Raw genomic sequence first — 15,693 nt, forward strand, 5'->3', positions numbered from 1 at the left:
CAGCCAAGGGCAAGCCAAAGGCCATCCAAGGACCCGCCAAGGACAAGCCAAGGAGCAGCCATTGACCAGCCAAGGGCCATCAAAGGACCCGCCAAAGACCAACCAGTTATCAGCCAAGGGCAAGCCAAAGGCCATCCAAGGACCCGCCAAGGACAATCCAAGGACCAGACAGTGACCAGCCAAGGGCCATCAAAGGACCCGCCAAAGACCAACCAGTTATCAGCCAAGGGCAAGCCAAAGGCCATCCAAGGACCCGCCAAGGACAAGCCAAGGACCAGCCAGTGACCATCCAAGGGCCAGCCAAAGGCAATCCAAGGACCAGACAGTGACCAGCCAAGGGCCATCAAAGGACCCGCCAAAGACCAGCCAGTTACCAGCCAAGGGCCAGCCAAAGGCCATCCAAGGACCTGCCAAGGACCCGCCAAAGGCAATCCAAGGACCAGCCAGTAACCAGCCAAGGGCCATCAAAGGACCCGCCAAAGACCAACCAGTTATCAGCCAAGGGCAAGCCAAAGGCCATCCAAGGACCCGCCAAGGACAAGCCAAGGACCAGCCAGTGACCATCCAAGGGCCAGCCAAAGGCAATCCAAGGACCAGACAGTGACCAGCCAAGGGCCATCAAAGGACCCGCCAAAGACCAGCCAGTTACCAGCCAAGGACCCACCAAGGGCCAGCCAGTGACCAGCCAGGGACCCGCCAAAAGCCATCCAAGGACCCGCAAAGGACAAGCCAAGGACCCACCAAGGGCCAGCCAGTGACCAGCCAAGGACCCACCAAAAGCCATCCAAGGACCCGCCTAGGACAAGGCAAGGACCAGCCACTGACCAGCCAAGGACCCGCCAAAAGCCATCCAAGGACCCGCCTAGGACAAGCCAAGGACCAGCCAGTGACCAGCCAGTGATCAGCCAATGGCCCATCAAGGGCCAGCCAAAGACCAGCAAATTGGAGGAATGGCTCCTACTGTACAGACAGATAGGAACTGATGAGCCTTGATGGAGGCAGTCAGTAGATTAAATCTCTCTAATTTTCTTACAGATTGAAAATGGTGGCAGTTTTTCTTCTGGATGCATTTAATGAACGGGGCCAGATGATGGAGCTGCTGTTAGGGGCCCCTCTGGCCCCTCATGCAGCAGGTGACCTAAAGCTGACATTCTCCCTCCCCCCGAGAAGCTTCCAGAGACAGACGCTGTCCAACAGGGAGGACATAGATGAGGACAGCAGATGTCCATCAGAGTCTGTCCCTCACAGGCAGGCAGCGGATGTAAACACACGGACTGCTAATGCTAGCGAGCGGCTAGCCTCTTTAGCTCCGCCGCTCTGCTCGCTTATTACAGGATTCATTCATCAAAGCCTTCGGAACCGAAGCACCCAGAGCCGGGTGTGAACAGCCCGTCCTCCCGCTCCATCCGCCCCATGTTGACCCGGTCTCTCCGTCTGTGTGTGTGCGGTAAACTCACATCAGCCTCCTCGGCGGATTCACTGCGGATTCAAACCGTCGTCGTTCCGCTGACGCTGCCGTGGAGCCTCCAGGCTTCAGGCGGACTCCTCATGGTCCAGTTCGGCAGCGCCGTCCTCGATCCGGATCTCTGCTGTCAGTTCCAGGGAGAAAACTCAGCGGGTCCACCTCAGAGAGCCAGCAGGGAGGCCTGGGCTGATCACACTGGAAACCCCCTCCACTGCTTCCGCTCAGGAAATCCCCCAGTTGCCCGAAAAGGAGCATACCATCAGGGGGCGCAGCTTTCCCGGAGACTCCAGGGAGGGACAGGACTGCACCGCTGGGGGGCGCTGTTCACCACCAGGAGCGTCTCTCAGCAGCAGCAGCAGGGCTAAAAGCAGGAACCTGTTAGAAAAATACACATTCATTACATTAACATCAATGTAAGAAAAAAGGAATATATATTTTTACCTGTTCAGTTTGGGTTCCCTCATACTACTTTCATCTCCGACCAAAGGATTTATTACCCAGTCATGCCTGCTAGGAAACAATCAAAACAACCTTTTGCTGGTATCTAATGATCAAAGTTTAAAATAAATCCTAATTTTTCTGCTCTGGACACTTTTTAAAATGAGAAAATAAAATAAAATGGATAGAAAAAAAATAAATAGATTAAAAATCCATTGGCATTCTATAAAGGTGTGTGGTTTTTATTGTGTAAAAAACAAAATGACAGTTTTTCCCTCAGGCTCATTAAATAAATGTCTTCTGCTTCTAGTAAGTTCAGGATTCACTTTTTCTATTTGCATAGAATACCTTTTAGCTACTACCTCACATTCAAAACGTTTCATTGATTTCTTAAATACTGTGTAGATATTTCACTCGTCTAACTGGATCATGTGTTCTGGTTCTGGATCATAAGTTCTGTTTCCTGGGCATGTGTCCTGGTTCCGGGTCGTATGTTCTGGTTCTGAGTCATATGTTCTGGTTCCGAGGCGTATGTTCTGGTTCCGGGTCATATGTTAGGGTTCCGATTCATATGTTCTGGTTCCTGGGCATGTGTTCTGGTTCTGGGTTGTATGTTCTCGTTTCGAGTCATATGTTCTGGTTCCGGGTCGTATGTTCTGGTTCTGCAACATATGTTCTGGTTCCGATTCATATGTTCTGGTGCCAGGTCATATGTTCTGGTTCCTGGGCATGTGTTCTGGTTCTGGGTTGTATGTTCTCGTTTCGAGTCACATGTTCTGGTTCCGAGTCGTATGTTCTGGCTCCGGGTCGTATCTTCTGGTTCTGGGTTTTATCTTCTGGTTCCGAGTCATATGTTCTGGATTGTATGTTCTGGTTCGTATGTTTTGGCTCTGCATCCGTTCCGGGTCGTATGTTCCGGTTTCAGGTTGTATCTTCTGGTTCCGAGTCATATGCTCTGGGTTGTATGTTCTGGCTCCGGGTCGGTTTCGGGTCGTATGTTCTGGTTCTAGATGTTCTAGTTGCAGGTCGTATGTTCTGGTTCCAGGTCTTATGTTCTGGTTCTGGGTCCAATGTTCTAGTTACGTTCCGTGTTCTGTTTCCGGGTCGTATGTTCTGGAGGAGGACCAGAATCACTTTGGAGATTTCTAGGTCCAAATTCTGGGAGTTTTATGTGAATTTTTTTTCCAGAACTTAATTTTATTTTTTTTGTTTTTACTATAGATTAGAAAATAAAACTGTTTCTAGTTTCCACGGTGACCAGAACCTCACTGAGGAAAACATAACCAGCTGGATTATAACCATGGATGGCGTCTGAACCAGGTTTGTGTTTCTTAACTGGAGATCAGAAAAAAAAAATCATTTAGGCAGACATTAAAATCCCTTCAGCCATCAATATTACACAAACTGATGGTACAAATATCAGTGCATCACCTTTCATTTTATGGGCAAAGGGGGGAATACACTGCTAGAGGTCTAAAACATTAAAACAAACCCAAAATCTTTAATTTATGAGTTCAGAAATGGAGGTGTTGGATCAGCGATTCTATCAGTAGTTGAGAGGAAGACGATGACGGATGTTTAGTTAAGATCAAATGAAAAAGCAAAGGTCATAAACACCAGACAAAATACAAAGCTCAAATCAGGAAAAAAAAAAATCTGATTTATTTATGAAAAGGTGAAGATGCCAAGTCATTAAAAACAAACACGGAGGGAAAATGTCATACATTCCTTAAAATCAAGTTATCTAGAAATGGAAGAACAAAATAAATTCACTTCTGCACCATTATGTCCTGAAACAAAATATGAAAAAAAAAAAAACACAAACCCTGATGGAGACATTAAATAGGTTTCTTTAGAAACTCAACTTTTCACCCAAAAGAAAAAAAATATATAGAAGTCACACGATTTTCATAATAAACTTTGGTTTTATTGTATTTTTCTCTAAAAAGGCTGAAAAATCTTTAAAAAACAGAAAGATAATCAGGACAGGAAAGCGACCTCTTCTCTGCACCGCGGGTCCAAAACACAAACCAAAGAATTCAAAATATGAAATCAATAAAGTTCTGTGACCAGAAGGTCTCGTCCACTTCAACCCGTGGCTGGACTCTGGACTGGTCCACAGAGGACAGAGCAGAACTGAAAGACAGACGGACTAAAGCAAAGGAGGCGGCTGGAGAAGGAGCTCGTCCAGGAGCGGGAAGGGTCCGCAGTCAGGATCTCTGGAGGGCAGAGGCTACTCCGAGTCGGCGGGAAGACACGAGTCCTGCAACATAAAAAAACCAGAACAGGGTCAGAGCGGCAGTGGGTGAGATCAGGTCCAGAATCGGCCCTCACCATCACCCTACCGCCTCCGTGTTTCATACAGATGTGATTTTGGTGACTAAGAAGGGCCTTTGTATGGAAGAGCAGATGCAGTGTTTAAACAATGGGCCACACAGAAACAATTAATGATTTATATTAAGCAAATTCAGCTTAAATTATGTCTTTTTAAAAAGTCAGGCAGAAATTTAATATAAATATAAAATACTTCTTTAAATACATACAGCTCAGATGCTACATTTTTACAAAAAAAAAAGATTTATCCAAACCACCAAAATCCCAACTATAAAAAATTTGCGCGCAAGTAAAGGTGCGATTTCAGAATACAACTTTTTGGTGTTGAATTCCCAGTGGTGTCAAAAGCTCACACATTTGTTACTTAGGTAGAAGTATAGATACTGCAGTTTAAAAACAATCTGGTTAAAGTTGAAGTATCAACTTGACCTCTTTACTAAAGTAAAAGTGAAAAAGAATGCGCTCCAAAAACTACTTAAGTATAAAAGTATAAAGTAACCGTTTAATAAAAACAGCCAGATGCCTTTATATGAACTGAAAGCTCAGTTTTTCGACTATTTAGAAAAATTCTTTGAGATAGGGCCAATGATGAGGGAGGTCTTGTTGGTCTCCATCTCCCGATACGCTCTCCCCTGTGTCCGACCTTTCAGACATTGCAACATCTTTTTCTGAATCCTACATTGTAGCATGGCATAGACAATTCACGTTAGTTTGAAGAACACCTTGCTTGCTTCTGATGATTTGCTTTAGCTAACCAATGAGTGTTTGGGTTCAATGACTCATCCAATCACACTAGTTTTCACTAGATGTTGATGGAGCCAATGATCTGCATTGGATGGAGCCAATGAGTAGCAAAACTGGACCCATCCAGAACACTGATGTTCTAAACCTGAATGCATCCAGATCAAATACAGAACCACAGGGTGGACCTCTGCCATCCTAGAACATGGAGGTTCATCACTCAGCACTTCAAGTCCAACTGATACCGATAAACTCCCAGTCCAGTTCGTCCGGCCTTCAGACACACTGCACCTGCTCAGCAGTCAGAAGGTAGGCGGTCCGGTGACCTGGTTTAGGACCACGCCCCGACACTGTGCGCTTCCCCTGAGGCGATATTGGACCGTCAGAACACGTATGGGTTGGTTCTATTGTTCAAGCCCCTCCGACATGTTTTCTCTCATTAAAGCATGAGGGTCCAAACGAACCTCCAGCCGTAGGTTCTGCTCTCACATCCGGTCCTATTGGCTTCACAGCTGAGCTGAATGAGACTGAATGAAAAGTCTGATCAGCTGTGCTGATGCCTAAATGCTGACATGATCCAATGCATCCTATCTGACGGGTTCTGCTGGGTCCACCTGAGCAGCCAGGATCCCATCGGTCTGCCATCGTAGGCTTGCCAACTGAACCCAGAAGCTTTTTCCAATTTTTTGCTTTTATAAGGCTTTAAAGGAACGGACCTGAAAGAGGCTTTACTCTGCCACTGGGTGGCGCCATTACTCTGCAGAAATGATTCCTACTCTGGCAGATTTAGGTGGAAAGTCATCTTTTATTGGATCCGTCCAGCCAGAATCTCAGAGAAACAAACTATGGATGGAGCTAAAGATTTGGGTGATGGTAGTGTGGCTCTTTGGCCTATGATCTGAAACCTATCATGGATACAAGCAGAGCTGGTTGAACTTTGAAAAACAAACTTTTAATCCCATTCTATATGAATATTTCTAGCTGACCAACGACCAACCCTAACATGGTTTTATGTTCTCTGCAGACCTAAATCTTCCAGCCGTCTCTGCATCAGCTCAGCTTTATCTGCTCATCCTTTCAGGATAACGATCGTCTTTAACAAACCTGAGACCTAAACTCATCCTTTCTGTCAGGATGCTTATTTTTCAGGTCATGGTCCCATCCTGTGTCCCCTGAAATGGATGTGGGGTTCCCTCCATTAGTGATTTCTGTATCTCTGCTTCTGTCTCCTTGAACCCCAGTCGGCCTCAGCAGATGGCCGCTCATACTGAGCCTGGTTCTGAAGGAGGTTTCTTCCTGTTCAAAGGGAGTTTTTCCTCTCCACTGTCGCTACAAGCATGCTTAGTGTGAAAGATTGCCTTCCAGTCAATAAATCGATGCAACCAGCCGGTTATTCTTAGATAGAAAACTTTGAATCAATCTGACTGGATGATCTGGTGAACTGGAAAGTGACCTGAGATGACATGATGTGAATTGGAGCTATAGAAATAAACTGAATTGAACTGACTAGTGTTGTTTTCATCAACGATGACAACATTATTTAGTTGATTCTGCTTTTTTTCATGACGATAGCGAAAACTCACAAACTAGACGTGGATTTTTGATGACTAAAACATGACGAGTCATAGATATGAGTTTTTGTTAACGAGATGAGACTAAATAATAATTAGCAGGTCGTCGGGCAGACGTTTGAAATGCATCATTGTGCTGTAATCTGCTCAGAAGTATCAGCCGTGCTGCTGCATCCTTTTTGGTCACGCCCCCACCTGGCGTGCAGTGCTGCTCGTTCTGCATGACCACCGACGGATCATGGCAGCAGCAGCAGGGTCTGAGAAGATGACCCAGAATGACAAACTGCTCCTTCAGCTGTGCTTGTGCAGAAATGGGTCTTAGCTCAGAGTCTGCGCTTTACTCCACTCTGATGGTTCGCTCTCAGCACTATGGCTCTTCCTGCTCTCGCTACTTAATAAACTAGATGTGGCTGATCATCCTCTGCCAAGCCTAAAAAAACCCTTTTTAACTATCAAGATTTTATTTCTTCCAGCTCACAAGAGGTGATGCTAAACATTCTTTAATTTCTACCAAAAGGAATCCCTAAATTATATCAAACTAAAATATTTTATTGCATTCTGTTTATTATTGGATAAAGATCTAGAAGAAAAGGTACATAGATCTTTATTTCTCATTGTTCTCATTTCTATCTATTTAAATATGATGTAAATGTTTCCTTGTATTGTTATTAAAACATTTTAGTAGCATATTCATTCAATTTAGGTCTAGGTTGCCATGGCATTATACGGCAATTATCTAGGTTGTCTCTGTATTTTTTTTATAACCCTATAAATTTAAATCTAGTTTGACCCCTGAGCAGCAGGAGCCGAGGGGGAAATTCTCAGAATAAAGCCAACCTATACCATAAAGCTTACCTCCTTCTTGGGTTTACTGGCAGCTTCATCGTCCTCAGCTGCACAAGCATTCAGGTTCTCCTCCATCATCTTCTCCTCCTCTGCTTTGACATCTCCTCCTTCCATTTCATGCTCAGCTTCCCACTCCTGGAGAACCTCGTCCAGGTTAAACCTTCTTCTGTAGTTCACCAGGAAGTTCTTCACCTGGACAACCGACTTGTTGCCTATCACGTCGGAAATGGCCTGATAGTCCCGTCCGTACTTCCTGATAGCTGGAAGGCAGAATGGAGCAGTTCATCAGCATCGTGTCTGCAGCAGAGACCTGCGGGGGGGCGGGGGATGGGGGTACCTTGGACAGCAAGAAGCTGCTCCTCTGTGGTCCAGCGGTTGTTGAACTTCTGATTTGCCTGAAACAGAAGCAGCATCACCAAAGGCATCAGAAACACCATGAGTCAACTGTGGTTGCTATGGTTACCTCAGGCTGCCTGAACTCATCCACTCCAGAGCCCAGTTTCTCCTTCAGCGCGCTGTTCGTCTGTTTGATGGTCTGGATCTGCAGGAGAGGAGACAGAGGTGAGGCGGGCGGAGCAGCGGGTTAGGAAGGAGCTGGAGGACAGCACACCTGTCTCTTTATGGACACCAGCTGGCTGTCCAGCTGTCTGGTCAGTCCCTGAGGAGAGGAGGTTGACAGGGAGACGACGTCCTGCTGATTGAGGAACATCCCTCTGGGTGGGCGTTTCTTCATCCGCTGGGATGTCTTCCCTCCTATCTGTGGGAGCAGAGCATCAACATCTCACTGCAGCAGCTGATGCTACAAAACCAGCCTGATGGGCCCCGCTGTCCTGCAGGGGCCCGGCGCTTCACAACAACAGGCGACCAGGTGTACGAGCAACTTGGAAACAGAATCAAGTTTAGAGAACTTTAGTTGGATCTGATGTTGGTCACCTGGATAATCCACACCTCTTCCCAACATGGCTGCTTCCAATGGTTTGTGGCCTAATCTGGGTTGGATCTATCCGGCTTCCTTCACACAGAACTAGGCCTTAAACCTGAAAGGTGCGGTGAGCCATGCCTACTAAAACTAAGGAGGAGAGGGGAAAAACAGCCCCGCAGGCAAAGAGGCGAACAGAGGCCAGATTCAGCAATCATAGATCCACACCATCGTATCGCAGAGTTAAAACACGCCCCGACCGACCCACAGCGCGCCCCGACCGACCCATAGCGCCCTCCGACCCACAGCGCGCCCCTCCGACCCACAGCGCGCCCCGACCCACAGCGCGCCCTCCGACCCACAGCGCGCCCTCCGACCCACAGCGCGCCCTCCGACCCATAGCGCCCTCCGACCCACAGCGCCCCCTCCGACCCACGGAGCTCAGACTCTGCGGGTGATAATTTTTTTGAACCTTTTATCTCAGGAACCAAAGGGCTTTGTTTTATTTCTCCCAGTAAAACAGGCCAATGATCTGATTTTTTGCCTCTAGAAGATCAGAAGTTTTCTCACCTTAAGACTAGAAGTTGGTTTCACCTCCGACTTCTCTGATCCAGAACTGGGCTGTAAACAGAAACAGATGATGAGGAGTTAAACCGGCAGGAGTTTAACATTAGTGAAACAGCGTCTCACCTCCTTCTTCTCCTTGTTCACGTCCAACTCCAAGTCACTGGCAGGATTTTCATTCCCGTTCTCCACTTCCTCATCACTGCTGGGACATAAGCCAATCATCAGCCAGTTCCTCCCTCTGTGGGCGGGGTTACCTGTGCTGACCTTCTCACCTGTCTCCTTGCTCCCGCTTGTGTTTCCGGGTCTGTCGGTCCATCATGCTGGTTTTACTGCGACTTTTCTTCCAAGAGTAGTAGAAGCGCACCAGGCTGGCCATGGACTTGTCCGGTAACTACAGAAACAGAACCACACAGAACCAGACCGCTCACTGCAAGCAGCACCTGACAGCCTTCAGAACATCAACAGAGTCTGGTTAGAAACATCCAGGCAGGTTGGAGCAGATCAATGGAAGCTCAACCTGGAGACGTTCTAAAGATGTTCCAGAACCGGATCATAGAGGATCCATTCTGGCCTGAGCATTCAGGAGAGCTGTGCCATCAGTGTGGTACCGATGAGGGGCAGGTGAGCTGAACCATTGAACAACAGGACGTGTCTGAAAGGTTGTTTGCTTCGAAGGTCCACCTCCGGCTGTCAGAACTAACTTCAGCACCGACCCAGAGCTGAAAGGAGCTTCTGGTTCTACCAACACAATACAACCTATTCAACGGACCAACAGGGCAAAGAGCAGAACCTTGAAGAGGCTCCAGAATGTTTCTGAGTTCTGTAAAGCAGTGATGAGTTCGACTCCTTTGACTAGGCCACACAAAGCTCCATGATTTTCCTAGTCCGTTCAGAGGAGGACTTGGTAGTGTGATTAGGATCATTTTGCACAACCAAGAAGTTCTTCAGCTAGAGGTCATGATCCGATGGTGGACATAAACCTTCACGTTTCTCAGAGCCAGTCACGGTATCACCACCAAGTTCTCCAGAGCTTCATGCCTTTACCGTTAGAGGATAACGGTTCTGACTGTGGTTCATGACTCCGCCTGATGTCTGGCTTTAGGGAACCTATGGTCTACTTCACTTCGTCAGACAAATTTAATCTAAGCGTTCTGGCTGTGGTGAGCAGTAATCAGGCTCTGGTTATGCTTTCTAAATCAGTGGTCCACCACAGTTCACCAGCTAACTAATATTAACACCTAAATATGAAATAGCAGAACATCTGCTAACGGTTAAAGATTACGATCACGAGGAACCAGGAGGAACCATGAGAACCATGAGGAAAAATGAGAACCACGGGAAACCATGAGACAACAAGGAACCATGAGGAACAATTATAAAAACCAGGAAATATGAGGAACCATGACAACTACGAGGAATGTTGAGAATCACGAGGAACCATGAGAATTATGAGGAACCATGGGAACCACAAGGAAACATGAGAACTACCAGGAACCACAAGGAACCATGAAAACGACAAGGAACCACGACAACTACGAAGAACCATGAAAATAATGAGGAACAATGAGAACCACAATAACCACAGGAACCACAGGGAACCACTCAGAACCATGAGAATGGCGAGGAACCATGAGAACCACAAGGAAAAATGAGAAACACTGAGGAGCCATGGGAACAACAAGGAACTACGAGAAACCACGATGAACCACTGGGAACCACGAGGAAACATGGGAGCCACGAGGAACCATCAGAACCACGAGGAACCATGAGAACCACGAGGAACCATGAGAAAAAATGAGAACCAAGGGAAACCATGAGACAACAAGGAACCACGAGGAACAATGATAAAATCCGGGAAATATGACGAACCATGAGAATCACAATGAACCATGGGAGCCACAAGGTACCATGAGAACCACAATAACCACGAGAATTGGCTTCCAGATGTTCTGAGTTAAAGCCCCACCCACTCCCACAGCCTGCCACTCTGGGTCCCTGGGCAAAGACCCTCAACCCCACACTGTTCCCTGGGCACCACACAATGGCAGCCCACTGCTCCCCAAGGGGATGGGTTAAATGCAGAGAGTTAATTTCTCCAGTGTGATATTAATGAAGTTCAATTATAGAAACATGAGAACCAACAGGAACCATGTGAAACAAGAGGAATCACAAAGAAACATGAGATCCACAAGGAACCACAAGAACTAAGAGGAACTATGAGAACCACAACAGACCATGAGAATTACGAGGAACCATGAGAGTTACGAGGAACCATGAGAGTTACGAGGAACCATGAGAGTTAGGAGGAACCATGAGAATTATGAGGAAACAGGAGGAACCATGAGAACCACTGATAACCACAAGGAACCACGAGAACCATGAGAATTTCCTGGAAACATGGAACCATGAGGAACCATGAGAGTTACGAGGAAACATGAGGAACTATGAGCACCACTAGGAACCTTGAGAGTTACAAGGAACAAAGAGAACCACGTGAGAATCACTGTGTTGAAAACATGGCTTGTCTGTTTTCTACCTGCTGTCTCAGTGTCCATCTGAAGCAGGAAGTATCTGGATCAGATGACCTCTCTCTAATCCATGCAGATTAAATCCTAAAAATCTTCCTTTTTTCTTTTGAAATGAATGAAATTGAGGAAGTTCTACTACCATCTGCTGGATGCGGTGAAAGCTCTTCCCATGGAAGCTGAAGGCCTGCTCAAACAACACCTTGTCCTCCACCGTCCACTCATCAGGAAACGGCGTGAAGTTCGGCAGGTCGGCCAGAGACTTTTCAATGTTGTGCTTGTGCCAGAAGAGCATCCCCAGAGCCTGGAGAAGATTGGAACAGAGAAATGAGAACAAGAAAAGACAACATCTGCATGATCTTCACCTGTAACAACCAGCTGGTTAGAGCTTTCATCATTTGGGTCAATTCACTGGTCGTTCACTGATCAGCTCTGCTAACTATCGACTCCATGCCCTGTGTTGGTTCTGTATCTTCAGGACATTTTAAACCCACAATAAAAGGATCATTTTCTGCTGGAAAGAACCATGTTACCATGACTAACAGATGAGTGTAGACACCAGTGGTGACTGAGTCATTTTAGGGCTAGGGATGTCCCGATCCGGTCCGATAATAGCCAAAAATCTAATATCGGATTTTTTTTGGCCAGCATTTTAAATCTCGGATATTTTCATGCCGATAGAAACTCTCTGCTTTTGTGTAAGTTTATTTTACAGGGATCAATCCTTGTAGACTTTGGTCCCTTGTTTTAGTAATATTAATTTATGAAGCTTTTCCTCACTTTCTACAGCATAAAATAAATGATAAAAGCCGCATCATTCATGCTAACGTCGTATCGGAAAAAGTTCGTGACATCCCTTATATAGGGTCTGAATGTATCATGATGCACCAGGCAAACATGAATGGAAATAATTTAAGATAACTTTATTTTAGACACAATAAAGAGCCCAAAAACAAACCAGCAACATCGTAATTTAAACAAAGAAAGGCTCACAGAGCCGGGCGGTCTACGTTTTAGCACAGGCGGTCTTCTGGTGCGTTCACTAAGCACGTGGCAAAGGCGGTGATTTCCTCCAGCAGGTAGTTCCCCGCCCTGCATTTCGGACGCAGTGAATGAACCCTGGACCGCATCATCAAGTAGGAGGGGCTTCAGCTGTTGAAGCTGACCCCCACCAACATGAAAACAGCTCAGCAGATAGACTGATTAGTCTATCAGCCATCTATTCCTGTCAAGGTCTCGCCGTTTGTCGGAATTTCACAATAAAAGCACAGGTGAACCCTAACATCATTGACTGCTGCTAAATTGATTGCTTTATTATTGCAGGTTTGTGCTTCTAAAATGGTCATTTGTTAAAATTAAAAAATAAAGATAACGTGTTGCTGTCGTTTCAGAGGTATTAAAGATCTTCATTTTCACCCAGAGGTCAACCAACCCCCCTATTAAGCCCTCTAAATTAAATCTACTACCTTATGTTGACCTTATTTAGTGGGTGGATTGATTATTTAATATTTAGTTAAACACCAGCCTCCCAGATACTCTGCTTTGGACCTGCCGTTACCGTTATTTTTTGCTGACTGTCAGCATTTCACAATAAAAGCACAGGTGAACCTTAACATCACGCCACGCTCTGTTCTGACTCTTGAAGGAGGCGGTCACATTTTCCTGCTGCTCTCCAGCTCCCTGCTCTCTCCCTGCTTTGCTGCATCTTGTCTTTTCTGAGCTCTCTCTTCATATCACCCAAATTCAAACACTGGATCTGGTCAGCTGGTCTCACAAATCAAATTTTCAAAGTGTATTTTAGATTTCTGCCTCCCCCTTAATCAAAAATCTTCTGGATGTTATGGTGGAAGGGCCCAGAACCGCACAACCCGCCCCCTCCCCGCGGACACCTGTGGATTCGTAACCTGTACAGTGCTTTGAGATGACATGTTGTGAATTGGTGCTATATAAATAAACTGAATAGAATTGAATATAACTACAGAACCAGTTTATAAACTTCCCTCTTATCGAGGACAATGGCCTGTGGACAGCGTTCATGGACAAATTGAACACTATCACCCATACAACTGATGCTCTTATACTAGATTGACTGTCGGCTGAAATGTTTTTCTCATGTTATATATTCTTGTCTTGTGCTGACATGTTTTTTTTAGTTAGTTTGAAATATGTTTTTTTTTCTTGTCTTCCTCCCCAATGTGGCTCCAAACTTTCCACAGAGATAAAGCCATATAGGAAACCTCCTTGTGGCTCCTGGTAGCCGAAGGAACGCGCCAAGTTGCAGCGTTCTGTGGCATGAATGGCCTCAGTAAATCGTTCCCCCCTGTCCAGCCAGCTGAGGGAGGATGATGAAAAGTCCTTCTAGGACTAAATTTAAACGGCCTTTTTTTAAAGCCACCTAAAGACGTCTGCAGAGCATTCCTTATTTCTATACAACCTTAACATTGGCTGTGTCTGAACCTCCACCCCAATCACTAGATCGTGGTTACACCATTAGCGAATGATAAAGTAGTGGACTTGAGATTTCCCATAATGCACCTTCAAAGGTAGTTATCATCCATGGTCACTAGACAAACAGATATATCCCAGAATGCTTTGCGAGGAAAGCTTCGCCTACATCCAGTCCCTGATTGGCTGCCGTGTGTTTTGTTTTTTTTCTCTTTTAAAGAGGTGAGAGAGATGCGCTGCGCTGACCTGCTCCATCTGCCCCTCCTTATTTTGTTTTCTGTGAGGCTCAAAAAGGATCACGACTTTATCTGTTTTCTGTCCTCCTGAACTCCTATTATGGGGAAAGTTTTATATTTTAACGTTTTATTCATTGTTTTTGCTCCAGTCTGTCCTGCATACTATAAACGCCATGTGTGACTCCAAACTGAGTCTTTCCCCGTGAGATTAACAGATTTTATTTGGGATTTTCCCCCAAAGCGGATGTATTTTACTTTGTAACCACGCATCTCTTCCTGTCAGACCCAGGAAATTGCTGCTGAATTGCTGCATAGTCCGACTAAAATAGACCTGGGCTCTATCCCAGTCGGAGCTACACTGCCCCCTGCAGGAAATCCTCTGTTTTGACTTTCAATCAGCGCCACCACCCCATCCACCATGGTTTTCTGTCGGATTGGAGACTAAATAGTCGTATCAACCGGTGACCTGGTGGAAACTACAGACCAACCAAGGAACCAAATGGAGACCAGAATCAGCCAATTTTAGCTAAATCAGGTTTGACTACCGAGGATCTTTTACGCCGCACCAAATGGACCCGTCTTCTCCCAGGTCATGGGCTAACGTTGGCCCGTCAAAGCTTTAACACGAATAACAACGCTCACCTGTTCCATGTTGTAGCCGTGTTTCTCTTTGGCGATGGCGATGTACTCGTCCACTGCAAAAAGACACAGAGTGAGTCTCAGCAGCACTAAACTGAAGCCTCACCGTGGGGTTAGCGTCCATCTCTTACACTGAGTCTGGTTGAGGCAGCTGCTGGGGATCCAAACCAGCATCCCCAGGTTGTCTCTGAGGTGAGCCGCTTTGGCCACATCTGGAGAAACAGGTGCAGGTTGTAGTGAAACCGTTTTTATTCAGAGAGACTTTTATACTGTCTGTAGGAACATTAAATGGTTCAATGGGAAAGAAAATGTCAGAGAAATGGTTCATATGCATCTAGGTGACATCATCTGTGAGCAGATGGGATTAGTGCTACCAGAACTTATGAGTGCTACACATTAGGCTCACTACCCCAGCTGGTTGTTCATGCTGACTCTTTTCTGGGTCAGAGGTGGAAGACCTCCTCATGAGGGAAGGGACTGACAGACTGCAGGACACGTCTTTCAGCCTCTGGATAAAAAAACCCTCCAGAACCAAATATGGTCTAGCATCAGAATGTCTTCAAACCCTTTAAGGTAAGGCGTGGAAGAGGCCTGAATGGGTCATGTTCACAACCTCCACTGCTGTGGTCCAAAGATTATTGTTGTTGGTCAATGATGACAGGAGGAGACCAGCAGTGACCAAAGCCAACAAGGAGACAGACACTGCTGGGGCTTGGTGTCATGGGGACCGAAAACAGACACGTACCAGATGAGCAGGAGGCCTGACGCATTCATGAACAAAAACCTCTGAAATACGGGATGCAGAGGAGCCGAGGTGTCGGACTAGGTTAGCCCTAGTTGGAGGAGAGCAGTTTTTGAAGCATAGAGCAGTCTAAGCTTATGCTGCTATAGGCTTAGACTGCTGGAGGACATAGGGACCCCTATCTCATTATTCTGCTTCATTCTATCTCTATTCTCCGACTCTGCA

At 46.1% G+C, this 15,693-nt stretch overlaps 2 protein-coding genes across 3 annotated transcripts in view; both read right to left on the reverse strand.

Moving 5' to 3' along the window:
* traf3 (TNF receptor associated factor 3) overlaps positions 1-1,705 on the reverse strand; it is a 16,342-nt gene extending 14,637 nt beyond the window's left edge. Inside the window, exon 1 of the mRNA XM_015374883.1 lies at positions 1,458-1,705. The gene's annotated coding sequence lies outside the window, so the exon portion shown is untranslated. The remainder of the gene's footprint in view (positions 1-1,457) is intronic.
* Positions 1,706-3,542: 1,837 nt separating this feature from the next.
* rcor1 (REST corepressor 1) overlaps positions 3,543-15,693 on the reverse strand; it is a 14,131-nt gene continuing 1,980 nt past the window's right edge. Inside the window, exons 3-13 of one of the 2 annotated variants that reach the window (XM_015374933.1) lie at positions 14,858-14,938; positions 14,730-14,782; positions 11,549-11,710; positions 9,154-9,272; positions 9,005-9,083; positions 8,885-8,935; positions 8,006-8,152; positions 7,859-7,936; positions 7,733-7,790; positions 7,405-7,655; positions 3,543-4,166 (exon numbers count right to left, since the gene is read on the reverse strand). In XM_015374933.1, the coding sequence (XP_015230419.1) occupies positions 4,137-4,166; positions 7,405-7,655; positions 7,733-7,790; positions 7,859-7,936; positions 8,006-8,152; positions 8,885-8,935; positions 9,005-9,083; positions 9,154-9,272; positions 11,549-11,710; positions 14,730-14,782; positions 14,858-14,938 (1,109 nt within the window). In that variant the 3' untranslated portion in view covers positions 3,543-4,136. The remainder of the gene's footprint in view (positions 4,167-7,404; positions 7,656-7,732; positions 7,791-7,858; positions 7,937-8,005; positions 8,153-8,884; positions 8,936-9,004; positions 9,084-9,153; positions 9,273-11,548; positions 11,711-14,729; positions 14,783-14,857; positions 14,939-15,693) is intronic. The other variant, XM_015374934.1, reaches the window with a different exon arrangement.

Source organism: Cyprinodon variegatus, unplaced genomic scaffold (assembly GCF_000732505.1).
Source record: "Cyprinodon variegatus isolate N-32 unplaced genomic scaffold, C_variegatus-1.0 Scaffold110, whole genome shotgun sequence".
Lineage (NCBI taxonomy): Eukaryota > Metazoa > Chordata > Actinopteri > Cyprinodontiformes > Cyprinodontidae > Cyprinodon > Cyprinodon variegatus.